Source organism: Columba livia, chromosome 30 (genome assembly GCF_036013475.1).
Source record: "Columba livia isolate bColLiv1 breed racing homer chromosome 30, bColLiv1.pat.W.v2, whole genome shotgun sequence".
NCBI lineage: Eukaryota > Metazoa > Chordata > Aves > Columbiformes > Columbidae > Columba > Columba livia.
In genome coordinates, this window is record NC_088631.1 from 989294 (window position 1) to 1015717 (window position 26424).

The 26424-nt window shown below is 56.7% G+C and overlaps 1 protein-coding gene and 2 pseudogenes across 3 annotated transcripts in view; all 3 read left to right on the forward strand.

The window, feature by feature from the left end:
* Positions 1 to 26424, forward strand: part of WIZ (WIZ zinc finger) — a 61518-nt gene that overhangs the window by 16520 nt on the left and 18574 nt on the right. For 2 of the 3 annotated variants that reach the window (XM_065043944.1, XM_065043946.1), the window contains exons 3-5: positions 10486 to 10540; positions 14425 to 16865; positions 17021 to 17386. In XM_065043944.1, the coding sequence (XP_064900016.1) occupies positions 10486 to 10540; positions 14425 to 16865; positions 17021 to 17386 (2862 nt within the window). The remainder of the gene's footprint in view (positions 1 to 10485; positions 10541 to 14424; positions 16866 to 17020; positions 17387 to 26424) is intronic. The other variant, XM_065043945.1, reaches the window with a different exon arrangement.
* LOC135576796 (5S ribosomal RNA) lies at positions 4243 to 4361 on the forward strand (annotated as a pseudogene).
* LOC135576814 (5S ribosomal RNA) lies at positions 25126 to 25244 on the forward strand (annotated as a pseudogene).

Below are 26424 nucleotides of genomic sequence, written 5' to 3' on the forward strand. Positions count from 1 at the left end.
GGGCTCTGCAAACACCCTGTGAGCCCAGAAAAGCCGAGTTTAAGCCGGGCGAGTGGAGTTTAGACTGAGCGAGCAGAGTTTAAGCCGGGTGAGCGAGCGGAGTTAAGTTTAAGCCAGGTGGAGGGAAGTTAAGTTTAAGCCGGGCGACCGGAGGTGAATGGAGTTTAAGCCAGGCGAGCGGACTTGAGTGGAGTTTAAGCCGGGCGAGCGGACTTGAGTGGAGTTTAAGCCGGGCGAGCGGACTTGAGTGGAGTTTAAGCCGGGCGAGCGGACTTGAGTGGAGTTTAAGCCGGGCGAGCGGACTTGAGTGGAGTTTAAGCCGGGCGAGCGGACTTGAGTGGAGTTTAAGCCGGGCGAGCGGACTTGAGTGGAGTTTAAGCCGGGCGAGCGGACTTGAGTGGAGTTTAAGCCGGGCGAGCGGACTTGAGTGGAGTTTAAGCCGGGCGAGCGGACTTGAGTGGAGTTTAAGCCGGGCGAGCGGACTTGAGTGGAGTTTAAGCCGGGCGAGCGGACTTGAGTGGAGTTTAAGCCGGGCGAGCGGACTTGAGTGGAGTTTAAGCCGGGCGAGCGGACTTGAGTGGAGTTTAAGCCGGGCGAGCGGACTTGAGTGGAGTTTAAGCCGGGCGAGCGGACTTGAGTGGAGTTTAAGCCGGGCGAGCGGACTTGAGTGGAGTTTAAGCCGGGCGAGGGAAGTTAAGTTTAAGCTGAGCGAGCGGAGTTGAGTGGAGTTTAAGCCGGGTGAGTGGAGTTGAGTGGAGTTTAAGCCGGGCGAGCGGAGGTGAGTGGAGTTTAAACCGGGTGAGCGGAGTTGAGTGGAGTTTAAGCCGAGCGAGCAGAGGTGAGTGGAGTTTAAGCCGGGCGAGCGGAGTTGAGTGGAGTTTAAGCCGGGCAAGGGGAGTGAAGTAAAGTTTAAGCTGGGTGAGGGAAGTTAAGTTTAAGCCGAGCGCGCGGATTTGAGTGGAGTTTAAGCCGGGCGAGCGGAGGTGAGTGAAGTTTAAGCTGAGCGAGCAGAGTTGAGTGAAGTTTAAGCCGAGTTTAACCTGAATTTAACCCATGTCCCCCAGCCGAGGAGCGCGGGGAGGCTGGAAGCGAGAAGGCAGCTCCCGGCTGGGCAGTGTCGGGTTCCCCGGGCCGTGCCAAGCCAAACACGCCACGCCGCTCGCGCCGGGGGGGCCGCTTTCCCTCTGCTCGCACCTGTTTGCCGCGCGGTTCGTCCCTCCCCGCCGCGGGGACCGCGGCACCGACCCCTCGACCCGTCTCACGCCGCGTTTTGGGGACAAACGAGGGGGTTTTTCCGCCTCGTTCCATATACTGGTGTTTTTCCAGCGCGGAGCGACTTGGAGCCGCCAACGTCGAGCTGGATTTTCTCCCAAGTTTGCTGCGAGCTGCAGGTTGCAAACCGCAGCTGGATATATGATATTATATATGGTGTTTCTTTATGTCATTTCCCCCCCCCAACCGCACCGTCGGTGACTCAGAGCTCCCGGCAGGTCGTCTGTCATCCAGCGAACCAACTTCCCATCCCGTCGCGCCCCGTCTCCCTTCCCGTTTTCGGCACAACGTCCCCATCGTCTCCCCTTGGAGTGCTGCTCCCCGGCTCATCGGGGACCCCCGTTTGGGTCAGGAGCAGGTAGGGGACATCACCGGGGACCACTTGCCCTCTCCATGCGCCTCCGCTGCGACCCTTCAATGTTTCCTCCTTGGTCGCATCTTTACGCCCACAAATATTTCTCCTTCACGACCTTCTCTAGATCTTCCTCATCCTCCTGGTGGCTTTTACGACCTTCTCTAGATCTTCCTCATCCTTCACGGGTCCTTGTGGCTTTTACAACCTTCTCTAGATCTTCCTCAACCTCCTTGTGGCTTTTACACCTTCTCTAGATCTTCCTCATCCTCCCTGTGGCTTTTACACCCTTCTGTAGATCTTCCACACCCTCCACGGGTCTTTGTGGCTTTTACGCCCTTCTCTAGATCTTCCTCATCCTTCACGGGTCCTTGTGGCTTTTATGATCTTCTCTAGATCTTCCTCAACCTCCTTGTGGCTTTTACACCTTCTCTAGATCTTCCTCATCCTCCTCAACCTCCTGGTGGCTTTTACGACCTTCTCTAGATCTTCCTCATCCTTCACGGGTCCTTGTGGCTTTTACAACCTTCTCTAGATCTTCCTCATCCTCCTGGTGGCTTTTACACCTTCTCTAGATCTTCCTCATCCTCCTTGTGGCTTTTACACCCTTCTGTAGATCTTCACATCCTCCACAGGTCCTTGTGGCTTTTACAACCTTCTCTAGATCTTCCTCAAACTCCACAGGTCCTTCTGGCTTTTATGACCTTCTCTAGATCTTCCTCATCCTCCTCAACCTCCTTGTGGCTTTTACGCCCTTCTCTAGATCTTCCTCATCCTTCTTGTGGCTTTTACGCCCTTCTCTAGGTCTTCCTTATCCTCCATGGGTCCTTGTGGCTTTTGTGACCTTCTCTAGATCTTCCTCATCCTCCTTGTGGCTTTTACACCCTTCTGTAGATCTTCCACATCTTCCACAGGTCCTTGTGGCTTTTACAACCTTCTCTAGATCTTCCTCAACTTCCTTTTGGCTTTTATGACCTTCTCTAGATCTTCCTCATCCTCCTCAACCTCCTTGTGGCTTTTACGCCCTTCTCTAGATCTTCCTCAAACTCCACAGGTCCTTCTGGCTTTTAGGACCTTCTCTAGATCTTCCTCATCCTCCACGGGGCCTTGTGGCTTTTGTGACCTTCTCTAGATCTTCCTCATCCTCCTTTTGGCTTTTACACCTTCTCTAGATCTTCCTCATCCTCCTTTTGGCTTTTACACCTTCTCTAGATCTTCCTCAACCTCCTCCTGGCTTTTACACCCTTCTCTAGATCTTCCTCATCCTCCACGGGTCCTTGTAGCTTTCGCACCACGTCTTCTCCACCGTGATGTTGGTCCCGTTGGGTCTCCAAACCCCTCAGTGTTGTGCTGCGGTGGCCAAAGCCACGGTGGGGACCCCCCGAGGTCCCTGTGGGGCCGTGTCCCCGTTGGGCGATCACGGAACGGCGCGGCTCGTCCTTTCTTGGCTCCGCGGGTTGGCCCTTTGGACAAGACACGGCAGTTGCTTCTCAGAAGATGATGGCACCCAAACGCTCAAGGTTGGGGCGATAAAAGGTGAACGGCGTCTTCTGGGTGGCCCTGGCGGGTCCCACGAGTCCGCGGTGTCCCCGGAGAGCCAAAGGGAAGCGCTGGCCCTCCCGACCGGCCACTTCGCGTCTCCTTGTTTCTCCAGCCCCGGTGACCACCAAGATGAGGCTCCTCACCCCCAGTTTTACCATTTTCCACCTCGATTAAGCTCAACAGTGGGAAGGGGTCCCCGGCGGAGCGACAGCGAGTCACCCCAACTCGCTCCTCTCTTTGCGTCAACGTCCTACCAATGGGAAGGATGGGTGCTCGTCGCCATCCCCGCTTAAGCCTCGCTCGGGTCCTTCCCCCAGCTGTTCGTGCGCGGCCGGCGGAACCGCGACCGGCAATAAACATCCCGGGGAGAGCGGCCAACGTCTCGGGACGTGTCACGTTTCCTCCGGCTCTGGCTTCCAGGAGGTTTCCTGAGCTTTGCTGAGTCGGGAGCTTGAGCGCCAGCTCGTGCGCACCGGCCAACGCTCCAGTTTAGCTCTTTATTTTTATCTTCTCCAGCAGTTTGCTGAATGTCCCCGCGGGGCTCCTTCCCCTCTCGGCATAAAACTCTTGGATGGGTGATTATTTCTGAGCCAAACACGAGGATAAGTTGGGGAATGAGCTGTTGGAGAGCAGCGTAGGGGAAAGGGAGCTGGGGGTCCTGGGGACAGCAGGGGGACCATGAGCCAGCACTGGGCCCTTGTGGCCAGGAAGCCAATGGGACCTGGGGGGTTAGAAGGGGGTGGTCAGTAGGTCAGAGAGGTTCTCCTGCCCCTCTGCTCTGCCCTTTAGTTCAGATACTATCAGGATATACTTGGGGAACATATATATATATATATAATACATATAATCTATACAGCCATAGCACCCTGAGATCACCTGGTCTCATCTGATCTGGGAAGCTAAGCAGGGTCGGGCCCGGTCAGTGCTTGGATGGGGGAGACCAGTGGTACCTGGGGGGGATTAGAAGGGGATGGTCAGTAGGTCAGAGAGGTTCTCCTGCCCCTCTACTCTGCCCTTTAGTTCAGATACTATCAGGATATAGTTGGGGAACACATATATATATACACACATATAATATATACAGCCACAGCACCCTGAGAACGCCCCATCCCGTCTGGTCTGGGAAGCTAAGCAGGGTCGGGCCCGGTCAGTGCTTGGATGGGAGACCAGCTGGGAATAGCGGGTGCTGTGGGCTGAGCCAGCACTGGGCCCTTGTGGCCAGGAAGCCAATGGGACCTGGGGGGGTTAGAAGGGGGGGGTCAGTGGGTCAGAGAGGTTCTCCTGCCCCTCTGCTCTGCCCTGGGGAGGCCACACCTGGAATAGTGTGTCACATCTGGAATAGTGTGTCACATCTGGAATAGTGTGTCACATCTGGAATAGTGTGTCCAGTTGTGGCCCCTCAGTTCCAGAGGGACAGGGAACTGTTGAGAGTCCAGCACAGGGCAAGGAAGATGCTGAAGGGAGTGGAGCATCTCCCATGTGAGGAAAGGAATAAAGAGCTGGGGCTCTGGAGCTGGAGAAGAGGAGACTGAGGGGGGACTCATTCATGTTTACAGATATCTAAAGGCTGAGTGTCAGGAGGATGGAGCCAGGCTCTTCTCGGTGACAACCAGTGATAGCACAAGGGGTAACGGGTGCAAACTGGAACACAAGAGGTTCCACTTAAATATGAGAAGAAACTTCTCAGTGAGGGTGGCAGAGCCTGGCCCAGGCTGCCCAGGGAGGTTGTGGAGTCTCCTCCTCTGCAGACATTCCAACCCGCAAGGTGGTACCAGCACCGGTGTGGCCAGTGGGACCAGGGTAGTGACCGTCCCTGTGCCGGGACCTGGGGAGGAAAAACTGCCAGTCATGGGGGAGGTTATGGGCCCAAAGCATGTCCAGAAGGAATGATGGGTGCTGGTCCCAAAGCCCATCCAGTGGGAAAGATGGGTGCTGAACCCAAAGCCCATCCAGTGGGAAAGATGGGTGCTGATCCCAAAGCCCATCCAGTGGGAAAGATGGGTGCTGATCCCAAAGCCCATCCAGTGGGAAAGATGGGTGCTGATCCCAAAGCCCATCCAGTGGGAAAGATGGATGCTGAACCCAAAGCCCATCCAGTGGGAAAAATGGGTGCTGATCCCAAAGCCCATCCAGTGGGAAAGATGGGTGCTGAACCCAAAGCCCATCCAGTGGGAAAGATGGGTGCTGGTCCCAAAGCCCATCCAGAAGGTAGGATGGGTGCTGGTCCCAAATCCCACCCAGCGGGATGGGATTGTTCCTTAGGTTGGAATTTTGGGGTAATTCCTTCCCAAAAGGGTTGTTGGGCATTGGAACAGGCAGTGGTGGAGTCGCCATCTTGGAGGGTTGAACACATCAGGTCTTGGGGACATTTTAGTGCTGGCGTTGGGTTATGGTTGGACTCAGTGACCTTGTGGGTCTCTTCTGTGATCCTTGCACGGCTGTTTTGGGCTGGAAAAGCCAAGTTTGGGGCCATGAGATGGATTTGGAGATGGCTGGGATGTGTGAAACAAAACTGCGTTTCCAGCGAGCTTTGGGGAGCTCAATATTGTTGGAAAACATCCCCCATCTCTTGGCCATTGTATAACTGAACATTTCCAGCCCGTGGTTTATCGTTACACCAACAACAAAACCAAATTTGCGCCATCCGACGCGGCAAAAATCCCCGTGGTTGGGTTGGGTGGTGGCACAAGTGATTCTTCCGGTACCTTTAGCTCTCAAACTAAGCACCCAAGACTAAAGCCTGAGCTTTAGGAGCTGGTCTTTAATCCCAGAGCTAAATCGTGTCGGGTGACGTCTTGCGTCACTCGGAAAGTGATGCAATAACTCGCCCTTTTGCCTAATCCCAAGTCCCCCAGCCCGGCCGTTGAGCTGAAATACCTTTTCTTGCCTCATTTTTCACTTGGTTTAGATAGTCTGGAAGAAAACGGAGCACGCAGAGGCTTTTTGGGGACTGTTGGCTGGTTTTTGAGGGTTGAACTCTTCAGAAGAGAGATCCCATCCCTGGTTTGAGGTGGTCTTGGTGGAAACCACCATCCAAAACACCTCTTGGCTTTAGACTCTTGAGCTTTCAGGGGGTTTTAATCCTAAACTAATTAAGATAGGAAGGACCCTGTGGAGATCTTCATCCCCGTGCTCAAAGCGCAGCCAACCGCAAAGTCCGGTCGCTCAAGCGCCGTCACGTTGAGTTTTGAGCGTCTCCAAGGATGGAGATTCCCCCATTTCCAGTGTGTCCCAATCCCGTGGGGAAGAGTTTCCCACCTTGGCCTCTTGTACATGGAATTTGGCTTCATCTTCTCTCCACCCTCCGATTAGCGGCTTCATGGGCTTATCTTGAAGCGGAATGACCCAACTTCCCACCCAACGATGACCTTGTTGGATCTACCAACACCTCCATGACCTCTTGACGTGGCGGGGTGACCTTTGTAATTAGCGCCGTTACCGTTTGGCGCGTCGTTAAGCCTGAAAACGCTCCGGCGCACAACGAACCGGACCCATTGTGTAGGAGACACCTGCCACACCAAGAGCGGTGACGCGGAGAAGCACCTCACGGTGCACCCCGGTGGTTTTTGGGGTGGTGGTGGTGTAGGTTTAGGCGAAGCCTTTGCCCCCTGATCCATGACGGAGCCTCTCGAGTGTCTCATTAACCTCAGCTTATCAGCGCCGTCCCAGCGAGCCGGGACTTTTTAGGCTCTTCTTGAGACGTCGGCGTTTCTCAATCCGCGACCTTTGAACCTCGTTCGTTAATTAACCGTCGCCAAATTTGCGTCGAGCTCTCCGCGTAACTGCTCCCCTACTGGGAAGCTTGCGTTTCTTCCCTTATCTCTGGCTTTTCGTGTGTGTTTTGGCCACGATGGCTCCATTTTCAGCGTCTCGATGTCCTGTCAGGGCTGCGTTAACCCTTGGGAGAGCGGAGAAACAGAGGGGGGGAACCCACGGCTCCGAAACGAGGGTGTTTAACCCCTCGAAGCGCAGTCCGCGAGCTCAGAGATTAATTTGGCTTTGCCGCGTTCTCCCGGGAGAAGCCGCCGCTCCCGGGGTTGAGGAGCCGCTCGGGTCGATGACCATAGAGGGTAAATCGGAGCCGGAGACGTTCAACTCCCTCGTCTCTCGCCGTTTCCAAGAAACAGGACTCGCAGTTACGTGCTCATCAGGAGAAAGATAAATCACCGCGTGTTTTCCTCTAAAGGAGACGGTTGCTAAAAATAGGAGCCGCGCTGGAGCTCCGGAGAACAAAAGAGTCCCCGGGAGGCTCCGGCGCTGCCCGAGATCAGTGATTTGTGGAACCAAACCTACCGATTTGGGAGGGTTGGGGTTTTATCTCCGTCTGGGCTGGTTGGTGACTTGGCCTTTCCAATGATTTTGGTGCCAAAAGGAGGTGATTTGGGAGCCGGGGGTGCCGTCGTCTCTCCGGGACAGGTGCCGATGCCGGGTGAACGCCGGTGAGCGCGGTCCCAGCTCTGCGTTGGGGGGAGGGAGCGCCAGCCCCGTCATCTCCATGACACCCACACTTTGGACATGCTCGGCCTCTAAAGTCTTGTAGATCAGGCTTTTCACATCCCGTTTTGGGGCAGATCCCAAACCAGCGCGGTGACCTGAACGGCACGTTCCTCCTGGTTTTACGGCACACAACCAATAAATAATCCATAGAGTAAATGTGAACGGCGAGCGGCCGCATCCATCCCCAAGGGGACGGTGTCGGTTTGGGCCATGGAGGCCTCAGATAGTGGCAGCAAACCCCATGGCCTTGGCTCTGTGTTTCCAACGCGTTCCCCATTCCAGGGATGGATGATGATGATGGTGATGATGGTGACCATTCCTTGTCCCAGCAGCAACTTTGCTTGCCCAGGGCCGGGCTGTTGGTTGTCCCATGACCCAAGATGATGATGATGATGTTGATGATGATGGTGATGACCACTCCTTGTCCCAGCAGCAACTTTGCTTGCCCAGAGCTGGGCTGTTGGGTGTCCCATGACCCAAGAAGATGATGATGATGGGAATAGGGACAGGGGACAATTCATTGCCCCAAAAACAAGTTTGCTTGCCCAGGGCTGGGATGTTGGGTGTCCCATGACCCAAGATGATGATGATGATGATGATGGTGATGACCACTCCGTGTCGCAGCAGTAAGTTTAGTTGCCCAGGGCTGGGCTATTGGGTGTCCCATGACCCAAGATGATGATGATGATGGGAATAGGGACAGGGGACAATTCATTGCCCCAAAAACAAGTTTACTTGCCCAGGGCTGGGATGTTGGGTGTCCCATGACCCAAGATGATGATGATGATGATGATGATGATGATGGTGATGACCACTCCTTGTCCCAGCAGCAAGTTTTCTTGCCAAGAGCTGGGCTGTTGGGTGTCCCATGACTCAAGAAGATGATGATGATGATGATGATAATGGGAATAGGGACAGGGGGGGACAGTTCATTGCCGCAGAAACAAGTTTGCTTGTCCAGGGCTGGGCTGTTGGGTGTCCCATGACCCAAGATGATGATGATGATGATGATGATGATGATGATGATGGTGATGACCACTCCTTGTCGCAGCAGTAAGTTTAGTTGCCCAGGGCTGGGCTATTGGGTGTCCCATGACCCAAGATGATGATGATGATGATGATGGGAATAGGGACAGGGGACAATTCATTGCCCCAAAAACAAGTTTGCTTGCCCAGGGCTGGGCTATTGGGTGTCCCATGACCCAAGATGATGATGATGATGATGATGGGAATAGGGACAGGGGACAATTCCTTGTCCCAGCAGTAAGTTTAGTTGCCCAGGGCCAGGCTATTGGGTGTCCCATGACCCAAGATGATGATGATGATGATGATGATGGTGACAATTCCTTGTCCCAGCAGTAAGTTTAGTTGCCCAGGGCCAGGCTATTGGGTGTCCCATGACCCACGGTGATGATGGTGATGGGAATAGGGACAGGGGACAATTCCTTGTCCCAGCAGCAACTTTGCTTGTCCAGGGCTGGGCTGTTGGGTGTCCCATGACCCAAGAAGATGATGATGGTGACAGTTCCTTGTCCCAGCAGCAAGTTTTCTTGCCCATGACGGGGCTGTGGTGGGGCCATGACCCAAGATGATGATGATGATGATGATGATGATGGGAATAGGGACAGGGGACAATTTGTTGCTCCAGAAACAAGTTTGCTTGCCCAGGGCTGGGCTGTTGGGTGTCCCATGACCCAAGATGGTGATGATAGGAATAGGGACAGGGGACAATTCCTTGTCCCAGCAGCAACTTTGCTTGCCCATGATGGGGTTGTTGGGCATCCCATGACCCAACATGGTGATGATGATGTTGATGATGATGGTGACAATTCCTTGTCCCAGCAGCAACTTTGCTTGGCCAGGGCTGGGCTGTTGGGTGTCCCATGACCCAAGAAGCTGTTGGTGATGGTGATGATGTTGATGATGTTGATGATGGTGACCACTCCTTGTCCCAGCAGCAAGTTTTCTTGCCCAGAGCTGGGCCGTTGGGTGTCCCATGACCCAAGATGATGATGATGATGATGGGAATAGGGACAGGGGACAATTCGTTGCCCCAGAAACAAGTTTGCTTGCCCAGGGCTGGACTGTTGGGTGTCTCATGACCCAAGATGATGATCATGATGATGGTGATGACAATTCCCTGTCCCAGCAGCAATTTAGCTTGCCCAAGGCCGGGCTGTTGGGCATCCCATGATCCAAGAAGATGTTGGTGATGATGATGATGATGGTGACAATTCCTTGTCCCAGCAGTAAGTTTAGTTGCCCAAGGCCGGGCTGTTGGGTGTCCCATGACCCAAGATGATGATGATAATGGGAATAGGGACAGGGGACAATTCCTTGTCCCAGCAGCAACTTTGCTTGTCCAGGGCTGAGCTGTTGGGTGTCCCATGACCCAAGAAGATGTTGGTCATGATGATGATGATGGTGACAATTCCTTGTCCCAGCAGCAAGTTTTCTTGCCCAAGGCCAGGCTGTTGAGTGTCCCATGACCCAAGATGATGATGATGTTGATGAACCCATTGCCATCGCAGGGTGAACCACGACAACTCTCATCTGGCCGCGTCTTCCCGTTAACCCGCTTAACCACGGGAACGATGAGATATCAAATCGTTGGGCGTGGGATTAAACCCTCTTAAGCGCAGCTCGGAAATCCGCCCATAATCCGGACCCGTCCGCGGGAGGGACGGACGGGTGGCGGGAAGAGAGGGGGGTTTATCTACCGGGAAAGCTTTTTTACCATGGGAAATCAATCATTTTATTGCAAATTGTGTTGGAAAAGCCTCGCTCGGCCACTGACCGTGGAGCTTTGCTCTGTGTTGCAGATGAGCCGGATCCTGCCCTGGCCGGTGCCGTCCCGGCGCTCAGGACCCAGCTCGGGTAAGTGATGTCGCAGAGTGGGGACGCTCTGGGTGCACCAAGGTGTGAAATGTCCCCCTGGTGTTGCCAAGGGGTTTGTGTCACCTCTGGCGATGGCAGCGGGTCCCTCTGGAGCAGCGTTTGCTGGGGGATTCGGCCCATTTTTGCACCTTCCCAACAAACCATCCAGCTTCTGCCGGCCCTGAATCACCCCGTGGTGCCGTCCCAGTTCCCCCAGAGCCGTCCCAGTTCACCATGGAGCATCCCAGGTCCCCTTGGAGCCATCCCAGTTCATCTTGGAGCATCCCAGTTCCCCTCAGTGCCATCCCAGGTCATCTTGGAGCATTCCAGTTCCCATTGGAGCCATCCCAGTTCATCTTGGAGCATTCCAGTTCCCATTGGAGCCATCCCAGTTCATCTTGGAGCATCCCAGTTCCCCTCAGTGCCATCCCAGTTCATCTTGGAACATCCCAGTTCCCCTCAGTGCCATCCCAGGTCATCTTGGAGCATTCCAGTTCCCATTGGAGCCATCCCAGTTCATCTTGGAGCATTCCAGTTCCCATTGGAGCCATCCCAGTTCATCTTGGAGCATCCCAGTTCCCCTCAGTGCCATCCCAGTTCATCTTGGAACATCCCAGTTCCCCTCAGTGCCATCCCAGTTCATCTTGGAGCATTCCAGTTCCCATTGGAGCCATCCCAGTTCATCTTGGAGCATTCCAGTTCCCATTGGAGCCATCCCAGTTCATCTTGGAGCATCCCAGTTCCCCTCAGTGCCATCCCAGTTCATCTTGGAGCATCCCAGTTCCCCTCAGTGCCATCCCAGTTCATCTTGGAACATCCCAGTTCCCCTCAGTGCCATCCCAGTTCATCTTGGAGCATTCCAGTTCCCATTGGAGCCATCCCAGTTCATCTTGGAGCATCCCAGTTCCCCTCAGTGCCATCCCAGTTCATCTTGGAGCATCCCAGTTCCCCTCAGTGCCATCCCAGTTCATCTTGGAGCATTCCAGTTCCCATTGGAGCCATCCCAGTTCATCTTGGAGCATCCCAGTTTCCCTCAGTGCCATCCCAGTTCATCTTGGAGCATCCTAGTTCCCCATCCCAGTTCATCTTGGAGCATTCCAGTTCCCCCAGTTCCCCATCCCAGTATATCTTGGAGCATTCCAGTTCCCCTCAGTGCCATCCCAGTTCCCCTCACAGCATCCCAGTTTATCTTGGAGCATCCTAGTTCCCTTTGGAGCCATCCCAGTTCCCCTAGAGCCATCCCAGTTCATTGTGGAGCATCCCAGTTCCCTTCAGGGCATCCTAGTTCATCTTGGAGCATCCCAGTTCCCATTGGAGGCATCCCGGTTCTCCTCAGAGCATCCCAGTTCCCATTGGAGCATCCCAGTTCCCCTCAGAGCCATCCCAGTTCCCCTCAGAGCCATCCCAGTCCCACCAGTTCCCCATCCTGGTTCTCCCAGCCCCCCATCCCAGTCCCCCATCCCAGTCCCCTCAATTACCCCATCCCGGTTCCCCATCCCGGTTCCCCCAGTTCTCCATCCCGATTCCCCATCCCAGTTCCTCATCCCAGTTCCCCATCCCAGTCCCCCCAATTCTCCATCCCAATTCCCCATCCCAGTTCCCCCAATTCCCAACCCCAGTCCCCCATCCCAGTTCTCCCAGTGCCCCACCCCAGTGCCCCATCCCAATTCCCCATCCCAGTTCCCCATCCCAGTCCCCCCAATTCTCCATCCCAATTCTCCATCCCAGTCCCCCATCCCAGTCCCCCACCCCAGTCCCCCACCCCAGTCCCCTCAATTCCCCATCCCAGTTCCCCCAGTTCCCCTTCCCAGTTCCCTCAGTTCCCCATCCCGATTCCCCATCCCAATTCCCTTGGGCACTACCGGGCCTGTCCCCGCTCCCAGGGCCAGCGATACTGGATTTGGGCTTGTTGGGTGTCCCCAAAACCCCCGAGCACCCTGGAAAAGCCAATTTCGGGCCGTCAGCCCAGGACACACGTCCTTGTCCCTCCCGGTGGCACCGGGACCCGTTTCCCCCTCAGAATCTCTCCCTATCTCATCCAATTCAGCGACACAACCAATGCCCGGCACGTTTTAATGGGTTTATTTTAGTATCTGCTCCTTCCTGGGCCAGCGGTTTCCTTAGCGGGTTATTTTTAATAACATTTATAGGGTTTATGGTGCATCTGGGAATCACATTTCCCTGCTCTGGAGCCGCAGACAACGGCAAACGCATCCCCCCTGTTAACCCGAGTAAAAATAAGGAAAGAAACTTGCCTTTTTTTCCAGGAATAAGCTGGAAATAAATAGGTTGAAAAAGGAGGAGGAGAAAAGAGAAGCGTTTGGAACGGGCGGCCAACAAAGGCGCTTTGTTCCGCCGCAGCACAACGTGACGCTCGGGTCGGGTTCTGCTCCTCGCACGAGGTCTCGAGTCCCCGGGTTCCTGCGCTATAAACTGTCCCTGGTTTAGAGGATCAGAGAGTTGGTTTGGGTGGAAAAGCCCCTCAAGATCATGGAGTCCAATTAAACCCACCCCCACCACTAAAATGGCCCCAAGAAGCTCCTCTGTTCACCCCCCAAGTGATGGCGGCTCCAGCACTGCCCTGGGCAGCCTGTTCCAACGCCCCACAGCCCTTTGGGGAAGAAATCACCCCAAATTTCCAACCTCAACCTCCCCTGATACAACTTGAGGCCATCTTGGTGTCCCCAGGGCCATTTTGAGCCCTGAGGTGATTTTGGTGCCGCCATTTTGAGCCCTGAGGGGATTCTGGCGCCATTTTGAGCCCTGAGGTGATTTTGGTGCCGCCATTTTGAGCCCTGAGGGGATTCTGGCGCCATTTTGATCCCTGAGGTGATTCTGGCGCCATTTTGAGCCCTGAGGTGATTCTGGTGCCATTTTGAGCCCTGAGGTGATTCTGGCGCCATTTTGAGCCCTGAGGGGATTCTGGCGCCATTTTGAGCCCTGAGGGGATTCTGGCGCCATTTTGATCCCTGAGGTGATTCTGGCGCCATTTTGAGCCCTGAGGTGATTCTGCCGCCATTTTGAGCCCTGATGGGATTCTGGCGCCATTTTGATCCCTGAGGTGATTCTGGCACCATTTTGAGCCCTGAGGTGATTTTGCTGCCATTTTGATGTCCCTGAGGTGATTCTGGCACCATTTTGAGCCCTGAGGTGATTTTGGGGCCATTTTGATGTCCCTGAGGTGATTGTGGCGCCATTTTGATCCTTGAGGTGATTCTGGCGCCATTTTGAGCTCTGAGGTGATTTTGCCGCCATTTTGAGCCCTGAGGTGATTCTGGCGCCATTTGACCCTGAGGTGATTCTGGCGCCATTTTGATCCCTGAGCTGATCTTAGAATCACGTTGGGGTGGAAAAGCCCCTCAAGATCATGGAGTCCAATCACAACCCAGCCCTGGTGCTAAAATGGCCCCAAGAAGCTCCTCTGTTCAACCCCCAAGTGATGGCGGCTGCAGCACTGCCCTGGGCAGCCTGTTCCAACACCCAAAATCCCTTTCCATTAAGAATTTTTTGCCAAATAGCCAATCTAAGTCTCTCCTGGCACAACTTGAGGCCATCTTGATGTCCCCAGGGCCATTTTGAGCCCTGAGGTGATTCTGGCGCCATTTTGAGCCCTGAGGGGATTCTGGCGCCATTTTGAGCCATGAGGTGATTCTGGCGCCATTTTGACCCTGAGGTGATTCCGGCGCCATTTTGATTTTGGGATGGGCTCATTTTTCTCCCAAGTCTTTAATATTTGGGTCAACATTGCAGCAACCACGAAACCCCCAGCCCGTTGTGCTGTAACACCGCACAGGCTCGCTACTCTTCTATGACAACCCTTTAGCAGATGGAAACATTTGTACTATCCCATTAACCGCCCATTAACTCTCCAAACTCATTTCCAGCTCCACGAACGAAGAACGCCTGGAGTTCCAGAAGGTTCTATACCGAGCGGACGGCAGGAGCTCCCTCGAGCTGCGCAACATGACGGTGTCGGGCGGCGCGGCCTGGGACGACGCGGCCATGGAGGCGCGAGCGGGCGACGCCAGAGGAGAAAGCACTTTAGAGAGACTCTCCGGCGCCAAGGATTCGGCGTTCGCCGCGGAACCCGCCACGGTAAACCCGGCGCAGGTGGATCCCGAGCGGCTGGAGGGCGACGCCGAGGAGCCGGCCAACGCGGCGGCGCGGCCGCCGAGTCCTCGCGCCGCCGAAGAGAGGTACCCGAAGAACGAACCAAAGCAAGGCGAAGGCAAAGAGCACTTAGAGAAGAGCAAGAGGGGAATCCAGAGGGTCAGCTGGGTTTCCAGAGCCAACAAAAGCCCGAGTCCTCACTACAAGGACAAGACGACGGATGTAGTGACCGCCTTGGCTTTTCGGGGCCAGGCCATGCGCGAAGTGCCGCCGACGCCGCCGGCGTTCAGGACAACGCTCAACCCCGTCCTGGGCAAAGCCAAAGCCATGGAGAGCCCCCCGGCGCAAAGGAAAGGGCTGATGGTCGACTCGGGCGACATCAACACAGCCGAGTGGACCATCCCGAAGCCGAGTCTCCATCTCGGCGCCGACCTCGCCGTCACCAAACAGTCGTGGACGGTCAACGCCGAGGATTCGGTGGAGCGGGTGCCGCCGATGGCGCTGGAACCCGCCGCCTGCAGCTCGTACGACATGGAGATGAGGCCCTACGTGTGCAGCGTGTTGTTGGAGGAGCAGGGCAAGGAGGAGCTGGGCGCCGAGGAGGACCCCGCCGTGTACACCTGCATCGAGTGCAGCATTTACTTCAAGAAGAAGGAACATCTGATGGATCACATGCTACAACACAACCGCGGCGCGGGGAGGGACCACGATGGCGACGCTTTGGGTGGGCAGTGCCAGTTCTGCTGCAACGAGTGCGGCTGGGCCTTCGGGGACCCCGCGGCGCTGGAGCAGCACAAGAGGCTCCACCAGGAGTCGAGGGAGAAAATCATCGAAGAGATCCAGAAGCTGAACGAGTTTCCCGATGAAGGCCGCGACGCCCGGCTGCAGTGCCCCAAGTGCGTCTTCGGCACCAACTCCTCCAAGATCTTCGTCCAGCACGCCAAGATGCACGTCAAGGAGAGGAAGGACCAAGGGGCGAAGAGCGGGAGCGTGTTTGGCAGCACGACCGGCGGGGAGATGCGGGACGGCGTCTACAAACCCTTCAAACCCAACGAACACGCGGCGCCGCAGGTGCCGGCGCCGCCTCCCGCCGGCGGCAAAGGGCTCAGCACCTGCGTCCTCTGCAGCTTCCCGGCGCCCAACGAGACCATCCTGAAGGAGCACATGAAATACGCCCATTCCCACCTCTCCTGGGACGCCGAGGGCTACGAGGACGATCCGAATCAACCGGGAACGAGCAGAGATACCTACAACCTCGCCAGGCCCGCCCGCTTCGCTGACGCCGATTATTTCGGCAAAGCCGAGCGGCTTTTCCATCCGCCTCACCGGGACGGCGCGGCGCATTACGAAACGCTCCACGGTTTCGCCGTCGCTCAGCCGAAACTCGACAAAAGCAACGGCGGGGGGAAAAAGGACTACCCGGCGTCGGGGTTTCACGCCAGGAAAGCGGCTCCGTACGCCGCGCCGCATAAAAACCTCGGCTTGTCCGGTTTTCACTCGGCGAAAGCTTATTCGCAATTCGCTTTGCAGCAGCTGAAAATAAAAGCAGGAGGTCAGCAGGTGGAAGAAGGTGATGGGTTAAAGAGTCACCCCGGGGGGCTGGAGGAGCTCAGGCACAAGTGGTTGACCGCGGATGCCGGGAGCGCCGAGGAGGAGATGGCGGTGAGCGCCGAGCTGGATTGGAGCCCCAACAGGAGCGTGAAACCCGTCACCGTCCCCCAAGCCGCCCTGGAGCTCAAGAGGACGTTCAGGGCCACCTTGAAGGCCACCGATTCTTCGGTGGCTTCGGAGGAGCAGCAGCAGCAGCTGCGCCGGATGGTCCCCATCGTCCTGCTGGAGAAGGTGAACCCGCACCCCAGGGCCGCCAAGCGGCCGCGGGGGAAACCGGCCAAGAGGAAACCACCGCCATTGCCATACCGGGAATTGGTGATGGACGAACCGCTGCCGCTGGACGTGCTCCTGCTGGACGCTCCGCTGGAGGGTCCCCTGGAGCTCGATGACCTGCTGGACTCCGACTCACCGATGCTGAAGAACGAGGAGAGGAAATGTCCCTATTGCCCCGACCGCTTCCACAACGGCATCGGGCTGGCAAACCACGTGCGGGGCCACCTCAACAGGGTGGGCGTGAGCTACAACGTGCGGCACTTCATCTCGGCGGAAGAAGTGAAAGCCATTGAGCAAAAATTTTCCTTCCAAAAGAAGAAGAAAAAAGGTAGTATGTATTCAATTCGCTCTGCTATTTTCTTGCTTTAATCGGTGGGGTTTTCTCCTCCCGCCGAGAGTTGGGTATGTATGGTGACGCGCGGTTGTGCCGGAGGTCGGACCCGCGGTGTTGGCGGCGCCGTTGACGCTCTCCCCTTCTCTCCGCAGTCGCCAACTTCGACCCGAGCACGTTCAGCCTGATGCGGTGCGAGTTCTGCGGCGCCGGCTTCGACACGCGCGCCGGGCTCTCCAGCCACGCCAGGGCCCACCTGCGAGATTTCGGCATCACCAACTGGGAACTCACCGTCTCGCCCATCAACATCCTCAAGGAGCTCTTGGCCAACTCCTCGGAGCACCCGCTGCTGCAGGCGGCCATGGCGGCCGAGCCCTCGTCCCCCAACCGCGACAGGGACCCTCACGGCTTCGCCCCTCGCAAGAGCGTCACCCCCATGTCCGAGGGCAGCGTCCCGCGGTCCCCGCTGTCCCCGTTCCCCACGGCCTGGCCCGACGAGTCCCTGCAGTCCTACAGAGACGGTGAGTGGCACCATAACCACCCCCAACCGTCGCGTCCTGCCGCACGGAGCGTCACCGGACAGGGGGAATGGTTGAACCGGCTTAACCGCGCTTGGTTTATCCCTCTGCATCCTGCGAGATCTGATGGTGCTTTTTGGGCAGACGGGGCTCTCGAGGGGTCACGTCCCAGTTTTGCACCTTTGGGTTTTGGCATCGGGGAAAACCCATTTAGGAACAAGGTTTCCATGGGGGAAACCCCTAGAGCTTCACAAATCGTGGCCGGAGGAAAACGTGGTTGCTGGTGCTTGGCCGTGTGTCCATTTTCACCCCTCGGTTTTGTATTTTCCATCGATCTTATGTTACCGTGAAGGGTCATTCCCATGTGGATTTGGGTCCCGCTCTATCCCTGGAGCTCCATACGATTCAAACAACATCATCTGTTCCAACCCAGAGTCCGTCCCAAACAGCTCCCGGGTTCCCCTTCCTTGTAAAGCTCCAAAAACCCAGAGTTTGCACCAAAAACTTGGCAACGTTAATTCTTCTAAGGACTAAAAAGCGGCTCGTGCGTTAGGAAAACCAACTGATGTCGGTGCTTCTGGTGGCATCTTGAAGCGCTCAAAGCAGCTTCTCCTTGGGTTCCGCTCAGCCTAATTGTCTCTTAGCTATTTATCTTTAATTGAAATATCAACAAGCTGGTAATTGAGTCTTAACGAGCGTAAATTAACACACCAACACCACCAAACTCTTCTTCCTTGGCACGGCAAAGTTGGGATGGTGAAGAGCGACCAAAGGAGCTGGATGGTCCTGCCGACCACAACCGTCAACGCGGCGATTTTGGGGTTCTCGGTGGCCAAAATTCACCGGCACGAGCCATTCTAGATCGCGCCGCTGTTTTACAACCCGTGGCGTGGGGATTTTGGAGTTAAGAAGGGTGGAAAACGTCTCGGTGATGAGTGCAAGAAGAGGTTAATGCCGTTCTCAACGAGGCGCTTTTAAAAATGGGTCACATCTTGAAATAGGATCTTGCTCATCGGTTCGGGCAACGATACTCGAGTGGTTTTCAGCCCCCGGGGACTCGAGCGTCTCCTGCTCTTTGCCTTGAAATGCCGGTGGGTGAAATTGGGTTGGGAATTGTCCTTCTAGGTAAAAATAGTTGAATTGGAGCTGAATTGTGCTCTGCTCCAGTATTTAAACCCGGGTGAGGTTGAGGACGGGCACGGGATGAGCGTGACCTACACAAGAGCCACTTAATCTGCGCTTATGCATTTAAACTCGCTCGGTATTCCCTTACAAGTGTGTCTTTGGGGCACAACACTAAGAAAATGGGTGAATTTAAAACCCTTCCAAACCCATCAGCCCGGCAACCTGGTGTAACCAGAGCGGGCGCAGCAAAGCCCGTGGTGATCGCGGTTGTGAGCGGCTTTGATGCCTCTCGGTGACGCTCCCGAGCTCGCGGGGACGGCTCAAAACCCTCCTGGTCTCGTTGCCGACCCGGCAATGGTCTCTTTGCCAGCCCGGCCTGGGCGGCTTCTGCTTGCAGTGGTGCTAATTACAGAGGGGTGGAAGCACCGTTAACGAGATGTGGGCTGGTAGCGAGTGGTGATGGCGGGAGGAGCTTGTGAGGAGTCAGCGGTGGCTCCGCACCGGGGGTTGTGGTGCTGGGGGATCTGTGTCTTGGCCGGGGTCTCCGTGTCATGGCCGGTGGCTCCGTGTCATGGTTGGTGGCTCCATGTCTTGGCTGGAGGCTCCATGTCTTGGCTAGAGGCTCCGTGTCATGGTTGGTGGCTCCGTGTCTTGGCTAGAGGCTCCGTGTCATGGTTGGTGGCTCCGTGTCTTGGCTAGAGGCTCCGTGTCATGGTTGGTGGCTCCATGTCTTGGCTAGAGGCTCCGTGTCATGGTTGGTGGCTCCGTGTCTTGGCTAGAGGCTCTGTGTCGTGGTTGGTGGCTCCGTGTCTTGGCTAGAGGCTCCGTGTCATGGTTGGTGGCTCCGTGTCTTGGCTAGAGGCTCTGTGTCGTGGTTGGTGGCTCCGTGTCTTGGCTAGAGGCTCCGTGTCATGGTTGGTGGCTCCGTGTCTTGGCTAGAGGCTCCGTGTCATGGTTGGTGGCTCAGTGTCTTGGCTAGAGGCTCCATGTCATGGTTGGTGGCTCCATGTCTTGGCTAGAGGCTCCATGTCATGGTTGGTGGCTCCGTGTCTTGGCTAGAGGCTCCATGTCATGGTTGGTGGCTCCATGTCTTGGCTAGAGGCTCCGTGTCATGGTTGGTGGCTCAGTGTCTTGGCTAGAGGCTCCGTGTCATGGTTGGTGGCTCCATGTCTTGGCTAGAGGCTCCGTGTCATGGTTGGTGGCTCCGTGTCAGGGCACTGCTGGCTCCATGTCTTGGTTGGTGGTTCCGTGTCTTCGCTGGTGGCTCCGTGTCACGGTGCTGGTTGCTCCATGTCTTGACTGGTGTCTGTGTGTCATGGTGCTGGTGGCTCCGTGTCTCAGCTGATGGCTTCATGTCATGGTTGGTGGCTCCATGTCACTGTGCCAGCAGCTCCGTGTCTTGGCTGGTGGCTCCGTGTCACGGTGCTGGTAGCTCCATGTCTTGGTTGGTGGCTCCATGTCTTGACTGGTGGCTGTGTGTTACGGTGCCAGTGGCTTCGTGTCTCGGCTGATGGCTCCATGTCGTGGTCAGAGGCTCCATGTCACAGCCAGTGGCTCCATGTCTGGGATAGTGGCTCCATGTCTCGGCTGATGGCTCCATGTCATGGTCAGTGGCTCCATGTCACTGTGCCAGCAGCTCCGTGTCTTGGCTGGTGGCTCCGTGTCACGGTGCTGGTAGCTCCATGTCTTGGTTGGTGGCTCCATGTCTTGACTGGTGGCTGTGTGTTACAGTGCCAGTGGCTTCGTGTCTAGGCTGATGGCTCCATGTCATGGTCAAAGGCTCCATGTCACAGCCAGTGGCTCCATGTCTGGGATGGTGGCTCCATGTCTCGGCTGATGGCTCCATGTCATGGTCGGTGGCTCCATGTCACTGTGCCAGCAGCTCCGTGTCTTGGCTGGTGGCTCCGTGTCACGGTGCTGGTAGCTCCATGTCTTGACTGGTGGCTGTGTGTTACGGTGCCAGTGGCTTCGTGTCTTGGCTGATGGCTCCATGTCATGGTCGGTGGCTCCATGTCACAGCCAGTGGCTCCATGTCTCGGCTGATGGCTCCATGTCATGGTCAGAGGCTCCATGTCACAGCCAGCAGCTCCATGTCTCGGCTGGTGGCTCCATGTCTCAGCTGATGGCTCCATGTCATGGTCGGTGGCTCCATGTCACTGTGCCAGCAGCTCCATGTCTTGCTACCAGCTCCCTGTGCCGTGGCAGCAGCTCCGTGTGGCGGTGCCGGTGTTCCCATTTGCGGTGCCGGTGTATCCTTTTCACGGTGCCGCTGTTTCCATTCGCGGTGCCGGTGTTTCCTTATCACGGTGCCGGTGTTCCCGTTGGCGGTGCCGCTGTTTCCTTATCACGGTGCCGGTGTTCCCGTTCGCGGTGCCGCTGTTTCCTTATCACGGTGCCGGTGTTCCCGTTCGCGGTGCCGTTGTTTCCTTATCACAGTACCGGTGTTCCCGTTCACGGTGCCGCTGTTTCCTTATCACGGTGCCGGTGTTCCCGTTGGCGGTGCCGCTGTTTCCTTATCACGGTGCCGCTGTTCCCGTTGGCGGTGCCGCTGTTCCCATTGGCGGTGCCGGCAGACACTTTGGGCACAACGGTGCCTCCGCATCCTGGGGCTTGTAACCAAATCCCCACCAGACACAGAGCTTTTCATATTTAAATCCTTTACCGTGCGTTTTCCCCGCAATAAACACCGACAAGTTTCTGGCTCTTCCGTACACCCAAATCTTTCAACCTCCTCCTTTTCGGTCCCGATTTCAGCCCCTCGATGGTCCCCGATGTGTTCACCGCGCTCGGCGCCGGGCCCGTCCCGGCTGCACGGAGCCGGAGGTTGATCCAGGACGGGCTCTGACGTGGGGAGGGTTGCGACGTTCGCTCCGCTTCACTTTTATACAGCTTAAAAACCAACCGTTGGCGTCTCCTGGCTCCGCAGCCCTTGGCAGCCGCCCCGCAGCACACGTGGTGTTCTTGGCAGGCGCCGGGACGCATTGGGCAATCACATCCTCCTCCGAACGACTCGTGGCCGTCATCCTCCTCCTGTTTTCTTCTGGGTTTAACTCCTCGCGGCCTCTCTTACCGTCCCAACCCGTGTTTCTCCTCCGCGTCCGCTCCCGCGTGGGGATAACGGCGTTTCACCGTGTCGAGGGACGGGAGGAGATGTTGGTTTGCTGCTCGGATTCCACCCCACGCGGCGCCGGAGACCGCGGCGGCCGGCTGGCCCTGTGCTAGGACATGGCGGGGCGTTAGGGGAGGGAGAGGGTTGGTTGGATGTGTTGAGGGGAGGGAGAGGGTCGGTTGGATGCCCTGAGCTCAGGGAACAATTCCCTGGGATTTTAGGGGAGCGAGAGGGTCAGTTGGATGTATTTAGGGGAGGGAGAGGGTCGGTTGGATGGTTTTAGGGGAGCGAGAGGGTCGGTTGGATGGTTTTAGGGAAGGGAGAGGGTCAGTTGGATGGTTTAGGGGAGGGAGAGGGTCGGTTGGATGTATTTAGGGGAGGGAGAGGGTCAGTTGGATGTATTTAGGGAAGGGAGAGGGTCAGTTGGATGTATTTAGGGGAGGGAGAGGGTCAGTTGGATGTATTTAGGGGAGGGAGAGGGTCAGTTGGATGTATTTAGGGGAGGGAGAGGGTCGGTTGGATGTATTTAGGGGAGGGAGAGGGTCAGTTGGATGTATTTAGGGGAGGGAGAGGGTCAGTTGGATGTATTTAGGGAAGGGAGAGGGTCATTTGGATGTATTTAGGGGAGGGAGAGGGTCAGTTGGATGTATTTAGGGGAGGGAGAGGGTCAGTTGGATGTATTTAGGGAAGGGAGAGGGTCATTTGGATGTATTTAGGGGAGGGAGAGGGTCAGTTGGATGTATTTAGGGGAGGGAGAGGGTCCGTTGGATGTATTTAGGGGAGGGAGAGGGTCGGTTGGATGTATTGAGGGGAGGGAGAGGGTCGGTTGGATGTATTTAGGGGAGGGAGAGGGTCGGTTGGATGTATTTAGGGAAGGGAGAGGGTCAGTTGGATGTATTTAGGGGAGGGAGAGGGTCGTTTGGATGTATTTAGGGAAGGGAGAGGGTCAGTTGGATGTATTTAGGGAAGGGAGAGGGTCATTTGGATGTATTTAGGGGAGGGAGAGGGTCATTTGGATGTATTTAGGGGAGGGAGAGGGTCAGTTGGATGTATTTAGGAAGGGAGAGGGTCATTTGGATGTATTTAGGGGAGCGAGAGGGTCGGTTGGATGTTACGAGTTCAGGGAACAATTCCCTGGATATTGAGGATGGGAGAAGATCAGCTGGATGTTATGAGCTCAGGGAACAATCCCCTGGGTTTTGAGGGGAGGGAGAGGGTCGGTTGAATGTTGTGAGCTCAGGGAATGATTCCCTGGATATTTCGGAGAGGGAGAGGGTTGGTTGGATGCCCTGAGCTCAAGGAATGATTCCCTGGGTTTTAAGGGAGCTAGAGGGTTGGTTGGATGTTTTTTGGGAAGGGAGAGGGTCGGTTGGGTGTTTTTAGGGGAGGGAAAGGGTCGGTTGGATGTTTTTAGGGACTGGAGAAGGTCAGTTGGATGCTGTGAGCTGAGAGAACGATTCCCTGGGTTTTTAGGGGAGGGAGAGGGTCAGTTGGATATTATGAGCTCAGGGGATGATTCCCTGGACATTTAGGAGAGGGAGAGGGTCAGTTGGATGCCCTGAGCTCAGGGAATGATTCCCTGGGTGTTTAAGGAAGCGAGAGGGTCGTTTGGATGAATTTAGGGGAGGGAAAAGGGTCAGTTGGATGCCCTGAGCTCAGGGAACAATGCCCTGGGTTTTTAGGGAAGGGAGAGGGTCGTTTGGATGTATTTAGGGGAGGGAGAGGGTCAGTTGGATGTATTTAGGGGAGGGAGAGGGTCGGTTGGATGTATTTAGGGGAGGGAGAGGGTTGGTTGGATGGTTTTAGGGGAGCGAGAGGGTCGGTTGAATGTTTTTTAGGGGAGCAAGAGGATCGGTTGGATGTATTTAGGGGAGGGAGAGGGTCAGTTGGATGTATTTAGGGGAGGGAGAGGGTCGGTTGGATGTATTTAGGGGAGGGAGAGGGTCAGTTGGATGTATTGAGGGGAGGGAGAGGGTCAGTTGGATGTATTTAGGGGAGGGAGAGGGTCGGTTGGATGTATTTAGGGGAGGGAGAGGGTCAGTTGGATGTATTTAGGGAAGGGAGAGGGTCAGTTGGATGTATTTAGGAGATGGATGGGGTCAGCTGGATGTTTCTAGGAGAGGACGAGGATCCATTGGATGCCCTGAGCTCAAGGAACGATTCCCCATCCCAACCCGCTCCCCCACCTCCAAGAAGCTACAAACAGCCGTGGGGTCACCTCTGCGCCCCCTCTTCTCCATGGTGACCAACCCCAGTGTCCTCAGCTGCTTCCAGAACTTTCCCAGGTCCTTTCCCCATCTCCTTTGGACAAACCATCAGATTTTCCGTCCTCCTTAGATCACGGAGCCCCAAAGTGCCCTCAGGACTCGAGGTGACGGTCACCCCAAGACGTGGGACCACGGCCACGCCGTCCCAAGCCACAGGTGGCCCTTTGGCCACGAGGTCCGAACATTAAGTCTTCAAAAGCGATTTAGGGGTGACCCGCTCAGAGATACAAGTAACAGAAACCCCACCGCATTTTGGGTTCCTTCTCCCATCTCTTTTAACCCCATGATTTCGGGGTGCCGGGCTCATCGACAAGCTGAAGATAAGGAAGCGAAGGCTCTTCCACCACCACAACCAGCGCTGGAAAACGACATTTATTGTCGATTTTATGGCGGGTTTTTCACGCTTTGTTTCTTCCTCGCCGCTTTACTTAGAGCCGAGACCTCGGCGCAGCTTGGCGGCGGCTCCGGTTTCCACCCCGACCTTCGCTTCCCCCGGTTCATTGCGGTTTCACCCCGGCGAGGAATCAAGAAGCTTTGTGGCCGTGGCCTTTTGTCCTCCCGCGTTAATCGCGGATGAACAGAGGTTAAAAACACCTTCTGGAGGTCCCCAAGTGCCACCAAGGTCGCCCTCCAAGCCCGTTGGGGTCCCATTGAGCTCGGGGAGGGCTGGAGAGTCAAAGCGGCCGCTCTTGGCGTCACGGTTCTCAGGTCACGCTCTCCTTTTGTCATTTTCTCTGCTTATTTTTGTTCCTCCGTGCTTGTTCCTTCTGTGCTCGCAGCCTGACCTACTTTCCAGCCTCTTTGATTCCTTTCTCAAGTTCCAGGTGACGGAGACGCTCCCGTTGGCCTCCTGCTTCGCTTCCCTCCCTCCCACGCCGCCCGTTCCCCCCCGTATCGTCTTTTCTCGGGTCGTTTGCCCTGACACGGAGCCCGTGCGTTGGGTTTGAGCCTCATACATATGTATATGTGTATAATGTTAGGATATATGAATATGTGTATAATGTATTCTAATAACCATAGCACCCTAGGAACACCCGATCCTGTCTGATGTGGGAAGCTAAGCAGGGTCGGGCCCGGTCAGTGCTTGGATGGGAGACCAGTGGTACCTGGGGAGAATTAGAAGGGGATGGTCAGTGGGTCAGAGAGGTTCTCCTGCCCCTCTGCTTGCCCTTGAAAAAAGGGTTTAGTTCAGATACTATCAGGATATACTTGGGGAACATATATATATACATAAATGTAATATAAACAGGCATAGCACCCTGAGAACGCCCCATCCCGTCTGATCTGGGAAGCTAAGCAGGGTCGGGCCCGGTCAGCGCTTGGATGGGAGACCAGCTGGGAATAGCGGGTGCTGTGGGCTGAGCCAGCACTGGCCCTTGTGGCCAGGAAGCCAATGGGACCTGGGGGGGTTAGAAGGGGGTGGTCAGTAGGTCAGAGAGGTTCTCCTGCCCCTCTGCTCTGCCCTGGGGAGGCCACATCTGGAATAGTGTGTCACATCTGGAATAGTGTGTCACATCTGGAATAGTGTGTCCAGTTGTGGCCCCTCAGTTCAAGGACAGGGACACGTTCCTGTGTCACCTCAGCCGGGTGTTCCCGCTCCGGGGGGTTGGATGGATGAGCTTTGAGGTCCCTTCCAACCCCTGACACTAATACTGTCAGTTCGGCGCTCGACCGCTCGACCTGGCGGGGCGCGCGCGCGGGCCGCTCGGCGCTCGGCCTGGCCGCCTGGCGGCCGCCCCGCATGTGCCGGAGCCAAGATGGCGGCCTCCACCTCCTCGCAGCCCAAAGTGACAAAAGCGGCGGCGGCGCCGCGACCCCGGGACCGGGACCGGGGTGGGGACGGCGAACCCGAGCCCGAGGCGGCGCCCGAGCCGGGTGAGCGCCCCTTTTCCTCCGCCGGCCCCGCCCCGCCGGGCCCAACCGCGGCCCTCACCCCCATCCCCCCCCCCCTCCCACCCAGGCCCCGCCGCAGCGCTGGGCCCGGCCCGGGGCCGCCGCCGCTTCCAGGCCCGGCCCTGCCGGGGAACAGCGCGGGGAGCCCGGCGGAGGCGCCTGTCGCGGAGCCGCCGCCCTCCTTTGTCCGTTCGCCGGCCTCGCTTTGTCCCTCCCGGGCCCCCGGCGGGACCCCCGGGCCCGGCCCGGCCGCTCGTTGTGTCAGCGCGGGGAGGGGGAGCCCGTTTCCCGCCCCCCCCGGGTGCGGCTGCGGGGGGGGGGGGTGGGACGGGACACGATCCGGGGAGGGGGGATGCAAATCCCGGCACCGCCCCGGGCTGGGAAGCGGCGGCCGGTGGGGCCGGGGCAGCGCCCGACGTGTCCCCGGGCCCGGGCGGGGCGGCCGAGGGTCCCCCCGGCCCCGCTCTGGCGGGAGCTGCCGCCTTCCCTGTCCCAGCCCATCCGCCCCCGGCCAGCGAGCTGCCGCCTCCCTTGTCCCCTCCCTGGCAGGGAGGTGCCACCATCACTGTCCCCTTCCCCACAGTGAGGTGCCACCATCAGTGTCCCCCACCCCACAGGGAGGTGCCACCATCACTGTCCCCTTCCCC